The 15748-nt window shown below is 44.1% G+C and overlaps 1 protein-coding gene across 1 annotated transcript; it reads left to right on the top strand.

Moving 5' to 3' along the window:
- Positions 1-393: 393 nt before the first annotated feature.
- Positions 394-15322, top strand: CD83 (CD83 molecule). The gene is made up of 5 exons (XM_014940820.1): positions 394-454; positions 583-713; positions 11326-11542; positions 11656-11759; positions 13567-15322. Exons 1-5 carry the CDS (start codon positions 412-414, stop codon positions 13723-13725), a joined length of 654 nt encoding a protein of 217 aa, XP_014796306.1. The 5' UTR covers positions 394-411; the 3' UTR covers positions 13726-15322.
- The last annotated feature ends 426 nt before the right edge of the window (positions 15323-15748 follow it).

Genomic DNA, 15748 nt, shown 5'->3' with positions numbered 1-15748 from the left:
TTTCCCCTGCTGTTTTGTCACTCAAGAGAGAGATTCTTTCCGTGCTGTTTTTGATGCCCTTTACACCTATCCACAGCGACCCACCATCGACTTTATTTCTGTTCAGATCAACACCGGGGGGGGGGGAAAGAATAAAAAATCAAGAAAAGGAAAAAAAAAAAAAGGAGGAGCAATGGGTTGCAGAAATGGGAGTGGCCTAAGAGATTTAATGGGAGGAGCACTGGCTTCTACACGTAGGGATTTTCCCTGTGACGGGGAGCTTCAAGATAAGCCGCTTGGGGATTCCCCAGTTTGCCTCCAGAAATATCACTCTAGAAGCAGTAGCAGTTTCACTCTGCTCTCACGGTCCGTCCTGCACAGAGGCACGCTGCTGCTGCTGCTGCTGCTCTGTCATTTGAGGCAGTAAAAACCATGTCTTGGGTAGTCTACGCTCTGCTCATCATCCTGTGCAATGGTAAGTGGGGAGCCTTGCGTTTTCCTTTCTGGTCTTTCACTTTTAGTTTGTGGGGATACGTTTTGGGGAGACAGGAAGGAATTCCTAGGGAATCTATTTTAAAGGCGATGCGTACCTGTGCTTTGCAGTTTGGTGTTTGATCCACGGGGCTTCTGTGGTGGTCCCAGACGTTGCTGTGAGATGTGCTGAAGAAGTGCTGCTGCCCTGTAAAGTTCTCCGGGACTCCTCAGTCACCTACCAGACAGCATCTTGGTATAAAGTAAGAAAAAAGCCTAAGTTACTTGAAGTTACTTGAGCAGTCTTGCTTTGCTTTCCTACACGATACTGACTGGCTTGCCTTGTACAAAATGTTGTTTTTTTTCTGTTTTTTTTTTTAAATGAAGAGGCACCTGTCAGTGCAGCAGAGATAAGGCAGCATTGAAAGCATTTGAGCTGAATCACAGAGAACAGGCATTTTCCTTGTAAACAGATTTGAGTGTGATCCCTGAAATGCTCTTGGCCTGCTTTTCTATCTAACTCTTGGTGGTTTCCCGGGATCAGAATTCAGGGGATGTCCCACGTACAGCCTGCCAAATACTACTCCAAAAAGGAGCCTTTCCATGATTTTTCTTCAGAGAAAAAAAATGGTATTCAAATCTTGCAACATCAGTGATGTTGTTCCTTGCTTAATCTCCCCCCAAACAGGAGCTGATTTTTTCTTTGAAATAAAAGAACTAATCAGGTACTAGCTATTCTTTAGGAAGATTTGGGCTAGTGGGGGTGGACATTAGGGCAGGGTATGCAGAAAGCAGACAGAGAGCTAGAAATTCTCAGTCATCTCATTGCAGTCATGAAGTAAAAATTATATCTTGACTACCCTGGCTCAGATTTCCCATCTCCACAGCAGGAGAGCTGTGCTGACCACCTATTTTCGGGTGGCACTACAAGGATCAATTGGCTAATGAGCAGAAAAGTCCTGCTCAACACTTTCAAGGTGGAATTTCTCATAGAGAGGCAGAGTTGCCCAGTGGTTGAAGAAGGGGCTGTTGACTTGCCGTATTTGCAGGAAGGTTTTGGTCTCCCCCATTCACCGCTCCCAGCCATGCACTCCTGCTGCTTACCATGGGCCAGTTCTGGTTGCCTGTTAAGTCAACTTTCTCTTGCTTGTTGTAATAGTGGAAAATCAATCTGTGAATAAAGATTTTGTGGGTTACAGAACTGAATTACTTTCCCATGTGATGGGAAGGGAAAAAGCCCTATTTTTGGTGGGCAAAAACTGTTAATATATTTCTACGAGAACATAAAACCACAGCTTTGGCTTCCCCAGCAGTTTGGTCAGATATAGTTTTAAATTTATTCCCTACAGTAAGCCAACAAACAGTGTTACTAGATACGGCTTCTGTGGTTGAAACCTGCATTGCATCTGAGTTTCAGTGCTGGTACAACAATGAGCATCTGCCTACTGACTAGATGACAACTGCAACCCAAAGATACCTAACTCTGAATGAAAGAGCTGTTTCAAACAGCTGGCTACCAGCCCATCATCAAGTGCAGCATCTGTAGTCACCTCCTTTTTCCAAAATACTGAACTAAGCGTGGGTGGGAGACAGAGGGGAAAGAATAGTGTGTTTGGTTGAACATTACTATGGGAGCTGGGGTAGTTGACGTACACTTTTTTGCCCTCTGTTTCAAAAGCTGGATAAGGACATGTATTTTCCATACAGATACATGCTAATTATTTAAGGCCCCATGTTTCCCACAGAGCCCAGGCAGGGCAGGGAGCTCATCGCAGGCAAAGCATGCAGCCTGGTGGACCTGGTGGAGTTGAATGAAAGTGATGAGGGGCAGGGGGAGGAATAAACAGAGAGGTTGACTAGATACCTGACAATTCTCCCCCAAGCCAGTGTGGGAGGTCAACAAAAATGAAAACAGTTTGAGCAGACTGAAGGGTGAGGATCCTCCAGAACCAAATTCTGTGTTGTCTCATAGTTCTTTACAGCCCCACCTGGGCACAAAACAACTGCATATGCAGGGGAGGGTGATATTGGATGGTGTCTTTTGTGTGAGCCCCTTCCTCAGCAGCCCTCACTAGTGCTGCTCCCCTTTGCAGCAGTCAGGCTGTTACAGCCCAGACTGCCACTGCATGTCCCCTGCCCTGTCCCACCAATCTCCTCTCCCTCCATGGTCTCCTTGCTCTTCCCAATTCATCCATTTCACTCACGAAAAGACTCTTTTTCCAGTGCCCACCCATCATGACATGACCTCATGCTTTTTTCTCTGCTGGCACTGCCAAAACTATAAGAAGTAACAAAATCTAGCAAATCTAACCATCTACAGCTCTTGTGACCATCCTCAGGGGCTGACGGCACTAACCATTGTACTACAGTCTTCTGGTTACTCATCCCAGAAGAGAGATGGGAAGTGGGGACAGGCAGTTAACGCCACTCTTGGTGATGCTAACCCAAGCCACAGTCACAGCCATATTAGGAAAAACATAGCATGAAAGCTAAAAAGCCTGACTCTCTGCAGGGAAAAGTAATTTAGGCTCAGTGTTTTGTGCCAAAGAAGCAACACTTCTTCTAGTTGTAGGGCTAGCTAAGCAGGCAGCAGCTTGGAGCTCCTCTCTTCCTCTCCTCACTTTGGCTGTGTGCGGCTGTCCCCATCCCAGACTCCAAAAGGAGGGTGGGAGAATGGTGGAGCATGACTGGGCGACCCAACATAGAGAATTAATCTCTTATTTAAAAAACACCTACTGAAAGATTAATCAATAAACACTACCTGTACCCCCGAAGGGCTAATTAAAAGGTAATTCCAACAAATGGGATGAAATTTCAGACTGTAAAATTCAAGCAGCTGTTAGGCCAAATCTTTTGTATGAGGTCACTTTGAACTGTGCGGTAAATGCAAGCAATTAACCTTTGCTTCTGCTGCTTTAGAAAAGTTGATGGTGACAACGTTACGGTGCTGCGGGTGCAGCTGCTTGCGCAGGGCAAGCGCCCGTGGAACAAGCCCCTCCATCCCACGGGCACCTCTGTGCCCTCTGGCCAATTAAGGGGTACTTTTAAATAGTTCGTTACAATCTGCTCTTAAAAACCACAAAACTACTTAAAAGTACTTGCTTCTTCTGTTCTGTATGGAGAAATAATTGTTTAAAGGAGTTAATATTTCAAAAGTCCCACTGGATGTAAGGATTGCATTCAGCAATTCCTTCACTTTCGCTAATGTCTTGTACTGCCAAAAAATGGGCATGTCGTGTGCCCGGTATCACAGAATCACAGCATCCTTGTAGCTAATTAGATTATTCGCATGCATGAAGTCACACGTGTAAGTAGTTCTGTGCCCAATTAGGGCCACAGTCTGTCAACTCAGACAAAATGATTTTTTACTTCTAAATACTTGAAGTTGGCAGGCCTAACACACTGAGGGAGAAGGTAGAGCACCAAGTCCTCTTCCAGCCTGGTGCAGCTCTCATCCCATTCACCATGTGGCCATGAGAAAGTTAGCGAGTTCATAGGGCAAACTGCATGCCATAAAAGAGTATATGAGGAGTGTAGAAGTTTGCCAACTGAGAACTAGGTCATTTTTGCATAAGCACCCAGGCACTGGGAATTGTATATGGAAATACTGGTTTGAATCTCCACGGCCCACCTATGAAAAAAAAGAATCTAGGCAATGAAACTTTACTTACCTTTCTGCCTCATAGGGCTATTGAAAACTGAACAGTTTCTCTTTGTGTAGCACATTGAAAATGAGAACCACTTCATGAAACCTCATAATTAGGACTTTATATCCAGTTTGAAAACCCAAGTTTAAACACACACAAATGAAGTCCCACTGGATATTTTGCTATTTTGTTCATGTGATAGCCAGAGAAGCCTTAATCTAAAACAAATCTTAAGCAAGTGAAAAGAAGGCTGTACTTCAGTGGAGAGAAGTCTGTTAACTTTATAACACTTCCCTGAAAAATATAAGATTGTGGCAGAATTAAAGGGGGAAGTAATTTTACAAAACAAGAATGAATCTTATAGACATGTAATACTAATCACACCTCCCTTCAAAGGAAATTGCTTTTGCTAAATATGCATAGCTACTATCTATTAGCATAGGTAAATAGTTGCTAAATTACTTCAGCCTAATTTCTAACACACCTGAAGAGACGCAGTCAAATGCTCCTCGGACATCCGTTCAGCTCCAAGTAGCTCCAACCCAGCGATGATTTAGAGAAGGAAGCAGTGGAAATGATTTCATGACCAAAACAATTCTTTTGCCTGACATGAGCTGGCGCTGGATGCCCTTAGCTGAAAAAAACCCAATACGGAGGCTGTGGGACTGAGTCAGAGGGCTTTTCCAGCTGGCTCATGTGTCACATGCGGTTCCTTTGCTGTTGCTTTGGGGTTGGGTTTTGGTTTTTCTTCCTTCTTTTTCCCCTCTAAAGCACAGTCAGAGTTCACTCACATGTGCCCACAATTTATGTCTGTTTTTTTCAAATTTAACGTTGGTATCTCTACATGACACTGTATAGGAACCATATGGATGCACCTTCAGTACTAATCAAATGTGAAAGTACTTTTGTGCTGAAAAATACACCTATTAAGTGGTTTCAGCTCAGTTGTGATTCATTATATGTTGGTTATCAGGCATTGCCAGAATTCTAGATATTTTGCTTCAGAAAATAAATTCCTTCTGGCTGTATATAGTTTTTAGATCTCTTTAGCAGTCAGAAATTTAAACTTGGCCATTATTCCTGGTATAATTTTAAACAAAACCATTTTTACAATCATCCCACCCTCAGAAGAAAATAAACTAATGTTAATACATTCCACCTTTAAACTGACATCAGTTTTGGACCTGAACCATTTTGTTTGACATAAAATTTTTCTTTTATGGGAAAAGTGGCTTATATTGGCACTTTGATTTACCTGGGAGCCAACATACCACCTTAGTCTGGGAAAAGTTTGATGGGAAAAGGTATTTAATCAGAGCAGAGAGCATGAGTTAATTTAACAACTGCTTGCTCTTACACGTGCAAGATAAAATTAAGTTTTAATTGATTAATTGGGTCTAAGTACTACAGCACAAGCGAATTGCCTTTGTTTAGTGGCAATATCATGTAATGCTGTAGCCGTTTTCAAAACTGCAGCTAAAACCCAGCCAGCTAGGACCAAGAAAAGTGTTCCTTCTCCTTCTTCCACCTTGTTTTCAGTTCTCTGAAAAAGAAATATTTGGTGAAGAGCACTTAAATTTTGGAGGCCTAATTATTCTACCTATTTCTCGTATTTCATCCAGTCACAGAACAGAAATGTATCAGCTCAGTGGTATTTTCAATCAAACCTGTCCCATCGTAATATCCACTGGATCACCACCACTATTCTTACCCAACGGCTCCAGGCTGGGAGAAACTTAAGAGGGATCAGTCAATTGACTTGAGAATACATGTGGGAAAATCGCAGCCTCTTTAGACCAAGTGTTTCCAAGCTTTTGGGAACTAGAATAGCTTTCAATTAAACTCACTAAAATAAGGTAACTAGAGCTGGTTGCTCAGGGCTGTGTTCAGTTGCATTTTGAATATCTCCAAGGATGGAGACTTCCCACCCTCTCTGGGTAGCCCATTCCACTGATCAACCACAGTCACAGTAAAAAAGGGGTTTTTTTATGTTTAAATGGAATTTCCTGAATTTCGGTTTGTGCTCATTGCCTCTTGTCTTGCCTCTGGAGGCCACTGACTCTGGCTTCAGCTTCTTTATCCCCCTGGCAATCAGGTACATATTGATAAGATGCCTCTGAGCCTTGTCTCCTCCAGGGTAAACAATCCCAGCTCTCTCAGCTTCTCCTCATATGTCAAAAGCTCCAAATCTTCAACAGTCTTTGTGGCCCTTCACTGAACGCTCTCCACTGTGTTCATTTCTCTCTTGTACTGAGGAGCCCAGCACTGGACCCAGCAATCCAGGTGTGTCTCACCAGTGCTGAGCTGAGGGGAAGGATCACCTTCCATAGAGATGTCCTGCTTAGGGCAGCCCAGGAGATTCTTGGTCTTCTTTGCCACAAGGGCTTATCGCTGGCTCCACCAGGGCAGCAGGACCTCTCCAGCAGGTTGGCCCCAGCCTGTTCTGGTGCCTCAGGAGCAGGACTCAGCACTTCCCCTTGTTGAACTTCATGAGGTTTCTGTCAGCCCACGTCCCTAGCCCGTCAAGGTCCCTCTGGATGGTTGCACGTCCCTTTGGTGCATCAGCCACTCCTCCCAGCTTTGTATCATCTGCAAACTTGCTGAGAATGTACTCTGTCCTAGTGTCCAGGCCATTAATGAAGGTGTTGGACAGTATGAGACCCTGGGGGTAGCAATTCCTCTCATTGCTATGGAGGTAATGGAAAACAACAGACTCAGGGCCCCCCCCCCGAGCTGATTTCTGAAAAAGCCCGTCACAGACGTTGCTGCTGGCCAATGCATGTGTGGCAATAAACATAAACTCACGTTTCCTTTGTTGTTTAATTTTCTTAATGGGTAGTTTTATGCAGATAGGTGGGATGATGCTCCATCAGAGGGATGGATGCACCTGTCCTATGAAGACAGGCTGAGGGAGCTGGGATTGTTCAGCCTGGAGAAGAGAAGGCTCCGGGGAGCCCTTATAGCAGCCTTTCAATACCTGAAGGGTGCCTATAGAAGAGCTGGGGAAGGACTCTTTGCCAGGAGGTGTAATGATAGGACAAGGGGAAATGGTTTTAAATTGGAAGAAAATAGATTCAGATTAGATATCAGGAAGAAATTTTTTACTATGAGGGTGATGAGACACTGGAACAGGTTGCCCAGAGAAGTTGTGGATGTCCCATCCCTGGAAGTGTTCAAGGCCAGGCTGGATGGGGCCTTGAGCAACCTGCTCTAGTAGGAGGTGTCCCTGCCCATGGCAGGGGGGTTGGAACTCGATGATCTTTGAGGTCTCTTCCAACCCTAACCATTCTATGATTCTATGATGCTGCCAGCCTGCAGGTCCCCCCTTTCCCAGCTCAATTCTTGCTCCAGTAACCCCCAGCAGCACAGGGTGGCAACCGGACCCGATTCATGCAAATGGATGCAGGGGTGCCATTTCCAGCGGCACGAGGCACCATTTGCCTTTTGAATTTTGGTAAAGCCATTCACAGCACACACAGGAGGGGGAAAAGACCACCTCCCGTTCCTCCTCCCGCTGGCGGCGGGGAGCAGGGGAAACAAAATGCAAACGAAACGTGGAGGGAAAAAACACTTTGTCACCGATTAAAGAAGAGGATGGTCCCTACACAAGTGGATTGCTGCCACCGACAGCAGTACGCTTCGATCCCTCTAAGCTTGTGCGGAATTAATTAGGTAAAAACCCCTAGCATTTACCTTGGGCTGCGGTATCACCTGGAGGACGCTTGGCATGAATTAGTGCTGGATTATCACAGGAGCTCGAGCTGCGAAATGATCTGTCTGGTGAGAGTCTGCCAAGTAATTCACAGGAGGTGGCAAACAAAGTGGCATTTTCGTAATTTTAATTAGGTTTGGGGGGGGGGAAAGAGGTTAGCTTGAATAGAGCAAGAGGCAGAATGATGACCTTACTGAATATCTCATGGTCTTCCTTTTACACAGCTGGGATATGGGGACACACTCTGCAAATCTGCTCATAAGTTTCCTCACTACTTAGAGAATTTAAAAAGGAAGGTAGTGATGTTTTTTTGATAAGATAATAGATAATGAGATTGCAGTGGAAAAAGGCTTAGCTCAGGCATCAGAGAGAGGGTTGCTGTGACCTCTGAGCAGGGGTGGATGTGCTGCCTTGTAGAGGCTGGAAAAATGCCACCAGATGTCTCTGTAGCCTAAAAAATGTAGGGAGGCTGCTGGGCACACCAGCACCAGCACGGACTGCCTTCCTTGCCTGTGCTCTTCAGTAAAGGGGAGATTTAATGGAGGGAGCGAGCCATGCAAACCCTGAATTAAACCCACACTTATGAACCGCTCCTCCTCCTCCTCCCCAAATGCAAAGCTTCACGACCCCCATCTAGATCGCAACTGGTTTCTCCCAGAGTGAGGAAGCCAGGCTAGGCCACAAAGCAACTTTTTCTCCTGTTTTGGAGAAAGGCTGTTTGTGCAGCTTCACGGACAGTGCTTTGCCTTTTGTGGAGGTCTGTGCAAGGCAGAGTTCTGACTTACTTGTCTCCAGGGTCACCGGCACTGTACGTGTGACAGCAACCGATCACCTCGAAAAGCTTTGGAGGCAAAAATCAATCCTATCCCTCAGTGTCCCCATAAAGCAGGGAAGTTGAATCGTTTACCAAAAATCTCACTGGGAATAAGTGCATAGGATACATGGACTTAATTTACTTCTCTCTTCTGTTAGCGGCAGTGATTAGAGCTGCACACAGAAAGATCAAAGTGTTTTCTGATTCCCAGGTCTCAGCCACAAGAATCACAGCACCATTTGCCACCCGAAACAGCAATTATTTATGCTACTAGTGAATTTAAATAAAAACAAACCACCAAACAAAAAACCCCAAACTGATTTTCTGCATGTAGGTCAGACCTCCTGTCTGCATTTTAGGGCGATATGAAGGGCATCCAGCCTGGTTGTCTTTATTGCCCTGTGGGCAGTTTTAAATTTCACTGAGGAAGGGGGTGGTAAGGGAAGGGAGAGTGGCAAAAATTAGATCTGCGGGAGGTCGGCTCTATCCACTTAACTGCTATTGACCCACTTGTAACCAGAGCTGAGCCAAGCCTGGCTATTGGAATTCCTCTGACAATGTGCATGGCCCAAAAATACCTAAATCCGTGTCATAGTGAAGGGGCTACAGCCTGAAAACCACCATAGATACTGCTTCTCTCATAGCTGCTTGAGGCTGAGGGGAATAAGAAAGAGAAGCTGGGGTAAATTTACTGAGGGATTAAAAGGAGGAAGGGACTTTCTTCCCTCTTGCTGGGTAAAGTGTGGAAAGCCCCAGGGAATTACTGCTCTTTGTTTCAGTTGCTGCACTAAAAAAACCCCAAACCTTTCTGAGAAAGGATCTTTACAATTATGAAAATCTTGTGCTTTAGTTTGATTCCTCAGTTCCTGAAAAGTTCCCCAACTTGCAGCTTGTTTTTACGCCATTTTGGGGCTGCAAACGTAGCAAAGTATATTGGAGTATCAGGCCCGTATTTCTCTCCAGACTCCCACGTATGCTTTCCTCACACTTTTCCTCATGAAAGAGAAACCAGATACTCCTAGCCCCAGCATGAGAAAATTGTGTTAATTTTAATAACTTAAAGTGTAACTGTTATACCCTGCTGCAGTAGCCACACTGATAGAAAGTAAGCACCAACATGCGACCCAAAAATGTGTCTATTAAAATAAAATAATAAAAATAAAAAAACGGTTGGCTTACATTAGTTATAGGTTTGGCTGAAAAGCTGAGCCTTGGACTGTATGAGCTGGGTCTGGCTGTGTGGGTCCACAGAAAGACTGAATTCATTACTCAAGAAACCTTCATGGAGGGCACGCTGCCTTCAATCCCAAGGAGCAACGTCGATGAATAAGAATGGACACAGGCTAATTCAAACCCTTCTCCCATCTATCACATCAAGTTAGTGATTTCTCTCTTCTTTGTGGTTCCCAGCCAATTGTCATTTTCAGTGCATCCTATCGCCCCGCAGTACAAACTGTTCTGGGAATACACTTCATTCCTCCAGCAGCCTCTCAGCAATGCCAAGGAATGTAGCTCTTCTGGTTACAATTAAGAAATTCAACATACAAATGCTCCCCGAGTGCACCAGAACCTGCCTGTGACCTTCACGCAACCGAATCTGAAGGAGTCGAAGCAATTTTTGTTCTTTGGCTCTAGTGAAGAGCGGGAGGGGAAGAGGAGGGGGGAAACCTCCCCCTCACCCCGTTCCTCCAGGGAAGCCCCCTGGTCTCAGGGGTCAGTGGCACAGAAACTGGCATGGGGAGGTGCAGCTTCCAGGGCTGCCTTCCCACAAGGACGTCTGGGCTGCAGGGTCGGTGGGAGTATGCCAGCCCTCTGTGGTGTGCATAATTCCCCACAGGGCATGGTGGCAAGTGTGCTGGCAGGCCGAGCGCAGGCAGCAATGGAGCCTACCTGCCTGCTGCCACCCTTCTCCTGGGGACATCGGGTCCCCAGAGCCACCGCTAAGCAGCTGGCAAGGGCTGCCTCTTGCTGCCTGAGTTCCATCCCCGTGGACCGTCTCTCTCTCTGTTTGAACTCTTTTGGGGCCTCTGCGTAGAGACTGTGAGAGCAAAATCTACTGCTGCCTTTTATCATGTTACATCTCTACTAGGATTGTGTCTGGGTGAGACAGTTCAAGAAGCTATTACAGAATAGCTCTGTAGTATCTATTTATAAATACAGTGTCTATATAAGCAAAAAAGCAAATACTTTTTCATTGTGAGCATGAACATGTTCGATGCTTTTGAGGTGTGTCCCCTCCTGCCTCTCTTCAGCCTCTGCATTTTCAGCCATAAACTGGCTTTAGAATCACAGAATGGTTAGAGTTGGAAGGGACCTTAAAGATCACCTCATTCCAACCCCCCTGCCATGGACAGGGACACCTCCCACTGGAGCAGGTTGCTCAAAGCCCATTCACCTTGGCCTTGAACACCTCCAGGGATGGGGCAGCCACAACAGAATCACAGAATCACCATGGTTGGAAGGGACCTCTGAGATCGAGTCTTTGATGGGCAACCTGTACCAGTGCCTCACCACCCTCACAGTAAATAATTTCTTTCTGGTATCTAGTCTAAATCTCCCCTCTTCCAATTTAAAACCATTACCCCTTGTCCTGTCACTACACTTCCTGACAAAGAGTCCCTCTCATTCTTTAAAACTCTCTTTCCCCTAAAGCTCAGGATGACACTGTTGCCCAAGATGAAAAATACATTTGTGTTTTCCAGATGGCTGGCAACGGCGAAGGAATAGCATGGAAAGTCCTTGATGTGGAATCTCATTATCCAAAAGAACTCAGAGGGTCCCTGGAGCTCTCCAATGACACCTCCTTTTCACTGAAGATCAAAAACACGACCAGCCAAAACAGCGGGACATATAAGTGCATTTTGGCAGAACAGAGTGGAGAACGCAATCTGAGCAGCATAGTCACATTAAAAGTAACAGGTACAGTAGACACTCTTGACTGTCCCATGCTCCACATGGCATTTCAGGAAGGAAATAGTTTAAAAATATTTAACAAACACTGGAACAATGTAACACCTTGCTTTGTGTTTTAGGTTGCCCTGGAATAGAAGACGAAAAACTTAAAAAATACAAAACTGAGCTTTTCATGCTGACTTGCCTTGGAATTTTTTACTTGCTGCTCATCTTTTTCACCTGTGTAAGTAATTCCCTTTCTCATAAACAAACCAACCAAACCCAACAAAAAACTCCCACTTATTTTCTCTGCTAGTACCACCTTAACACAGCTGGTTAGAAATCACTGTTCAAACTTAATTTATGATCAAATCCTTTAAATACTCACACGGTATTTTAAAAGCCAGAAGAAACTCAAGTGCATGAGGAACACAGGATGGAGTCCCAAAGAGATAAAACATTTCACTACACCCTGATCTAACTCAAACCAGACAGTTATTTTCCTGCACCCCACTGCCCATTTCTGCTTCCAGCTACTCTGAGTGCAAGCTACTCTTCAGGTTAAGGGCACATCAACAGCTCTTCTGGTTTGGAACTTGGGAACAGCATTTGCTCGAGATGGAGGCACAGGCCTCTGGGTTCCCTCTCCCACCTATGGCATTGCTTTGTGTGGCAGCATGATGGACAAGTTCAAGTCCACCTATTTTTTGCCTCAGTTTCCATACCTGTAAATTGGTGACAACCCTGTTTCAGATGGGTGTCTTTGTGAAGCTCCATCTTTCTTGGTAAACAGACATTTAAAGATCCTTGGAAAAGAACCTTGTTGGGGTTTCATCCATACCATTAACACTGGCTGGTAGCTGGAGAGAGGAGGTATTTGGGAAGGTCACTTCACAGAAGCCAATCTATGCTTTATCTGTGGTAGTGTTGAATTCACCCCCTTGTGTAGAGGTCTGCGCCTCCTGGCTTAGAGGTAGCATGAGCCTTTGGTGTCAGTACAGTGCAACTCCGTCTGCCTTTCTAATTAAAAACAAAACAAAACCAACCCCAGCATTTTGGAAGGTCAGATTTAACTTCTACTCCCTATTTCCCGTTTGCCTTCTTGTTTTGTTCCTCGGCAGATGAATCATAACTGTTGATTGGAGAATATCTAATTAGCTGCAGCTAAATGTAGCTTTTCATGTATCTTCAGGGAGCAATTAAATTTATGCTTGTCTCTTTTTTAGATTGACAATCCTGCCAGTAATTTGTGCCGTTCAGACTAAAGTTTGACAAGATAAGTCTTGTAGGAATTTGTTAGGATGAAAGTATGAAAGCAAGGATATCACTCACAAGAGACAGATGCCCCTGTTCTGCTCAGTGTCCTGAAAGTATTTCAGCTCTCTAAAGAGACCTCTCCTTCCCCATATGTAAAAAAAGTCCCATTTGTAGTGGTGCAGTTAAAAAAAACCAGAGCTATGTAGTGAAGATAATCACTCCGATGGAATTACGTGTATCTTACTCTTGGGTGAGGTCCAGTCTCAGATATCAACTTAGTTTTCATCAAAGTTTAATATTGCCCTGATCTCACAAGTGAGCTTCATTATTTAAAATGCCTGTTAAGTTCTTACAGGTTGCCTTGTCCTCTCCTCTAATGGAAGTTGTGCCTAATCTCCACTAAACTCAACACTGACATTAAGTTTAAGACCAGTGTCAGGATTGGGGCTTTACTTTGACAACTTGATGAAAATATTTTGGGGACTGACCTGTATTGAAGGCAGGTGGAAACAGATTTGCAAGAGCTTGATGCAAGGTCTGTTCATATGAAAACATGAATTAAATATAAATTTCCTTTTATGTCTAAGGTTTTTGTCCTATAAAGCTCCTTGATTGAGAAAGAAACAGTAGCTTTTCTTTGTATTGTGTGCTTCTGGTGACAAACAAATGGAAAAGGTGTAACGTATGGTTAGCAAGAAGGAAAATCAACACTTTAAAACTTTGAAAAAAAAAAAAAAAAAAGCCTTTCATAGGAACCCTCAGTTTTAAGCTTTCCTTTCTCTTTTCTGTTTTAGACATGCCTAAGGAAAGACAGTATGTCTCCCAATTACCAGAAAACCAGACCAGATATGAAACACATGCTCACCCTCATCAATGTACGTGAAATGACAACTTTCCAGGATTTAAACAGTGACAACACTTGCAAAAATGGGCTTACTTCAAGTTCTGTCTAAGTTGACGTTGACGGGACCGTGGGCTCATCAGTAAGCACGACACAAGCTGGATGGCTGAGTGGTATGGAGAGGAAATAAATGGTAATATATGGCCTCTTCAGAACAGCCTGAAAATATAGGTAACCTGCCAGCACTCTGCTTGCACTGGGCAAGCCTTTGAAAAGCACTGTTATGCACTACAGTAACTTTTAGGAGTTAGGCGGCTAAGAATTGCCATTGCAGCTACACAACAGTGTTATGATGCTATTATGAAGTTGATATCAACTTTATTTCACTCTGCTGTGCAGCCCTCTTCTTCTGAGTAAGAACGCTCCTGTGATACGAAGACCAGGTTACGAGGAGGCCATGGCAGTGCAAAGCTGGGTAATTAAGCTCTTCACTGAACTAATAGCTCTCATCTTTCAAAAGCAAACACAACAGGTACCGCAGTATGAAAAGCTAAGTGTGTGGGGCTGTCTCTGCTCTGAACCTAGAGCAGATTCCTTTACTCAAATGGGATGTAACTTCTCGTGTGATGTTCAAGTAAGCTGAAGAGGTAATTTCAGGCTCTTGTCCTGTGTGGATCAAATCAACATTCACTTTTAAATCTCAGAGTGACAGACAAGCTGAAATGTAAGAAGGGAGAAAATATTCTGGAAGTCTTTCTGGACCAAGAGGAACCATCTATCTCTGTGAGAGAAGTAGGGACACGTTTCCCAGGGGCATCTCTAGACAGGTCAATGCACAGGAAGATTGAATGGACTGTTAACTTTAAAGCAACAAAAATAAGAATGAAGCAGCCAGTGATATTAAGGACATGTAAAGATTACTTTGTGGTTTATAAAACATGAAGTCAAATGTAGGCGACATCTATGTCAGTCAAGTTACACAAGGGATAACCAAAGCCATGGCTTGGAAGAAATCAACCATCCACGTCTTTGGGATGTGCTGAGTCAGCGGTGAGATATCGGAATGGGAGATGAGACATGTGAGCACCTGCTTTTGCTGTTGACAGTGTGCAGTGTATATGAAACAAGGACATGAGAAAAGCTGAACTCGAGCACACAATATATAAGGGAGAGAAGACTTGTCCTCTCAGATCAAAGAAAGCAAGAGAGAGATTCTGGAGTCTGAAATCAAGGAACCTCCCTTATCTGGATGCTGGTGCAGAAGGTGGAGCAAGAGGAGTCTAGAGTGACTGTGGGTGTTTATGCCACAGTATGAGAATTTGAGCCAAAACATGAATTTGCAAGGACTTAAGAACACAATCTTAAAAAAGAAAAAAAATATCCTTCAAGAGTTAAACTGCAACATTAGGATTTTTAGTGGAGTTTGGAATTCCAGGCTGTGACAAGGAGGCTCTTTCCATAATCCTTTGACTCATTTTGAAGCGCTGATGGGAGAAAGGCAGCGTGCATCACTCAGTAGTACCTCTGTTAGCAGAGTAGATGTCTGCATTGGTGGAGTCCAAGGGGCTTCTGACCAGAAGAACGGTTACAAGGGATATGCGATTTACTTAGAGCATGGTAAATTAATGCCACGTTTGCTTTTTTTATAATCCATTTTTACATATAAATGTGCGGAACACACTTGAAATAAAGATTCAGAAGTAACCTACCATTTGTCTTTGTGTACCACATATGGCAAATAAATCCAGAAATACTCCGTATCAATTGCATTTGATTTTACAACCAACATAATTACATCAAATAATGTAGATGCCTGATCCAGCCTCTTCTGTGGGAGAGGGTATGTATGTGTGTATAATTGATTAAGCAATGGATAATTTTATGCATTTCTAAGGAACTAAGATAATTTAAATTTTTCTCAAAATTTCAATTTGTGTCCAAAGTACCTTTTAAAACACCTGTTCCCTACTGACAGGCAAGTCATTAGGGAAAATGCAAGGGTGTTTAAGTCTACCCATGGTGACTTTTAAATGTGGTGCCTCACCACGGGTGACATGTATGTTTAGATGGCAGTAATACAAACTGAATGTGCAGAGATACATCAATGCCCCTGGGTACATGAAGTTTCTCCATTT

This window comes from Calidris pugnax, unplaced genomic scaffold, assembly GCF_001431845.1.
Source record: "Calidris pugnax isolate Ruff unplaced genomic scaffold, ASM143184v1 scaffold8, whole genome shotgun sequence".
NCBI lineage: Eukaryota > Metazoa > Chordata > Aves > Charadriiformes > Scolopacidae > Calidris > Calidris pugnax.
The sequence above is the reverse complement of the archived record's forward strand: the minus strand, read 5'-3'. Positions and strand labels throughout refer to the sequence as shown.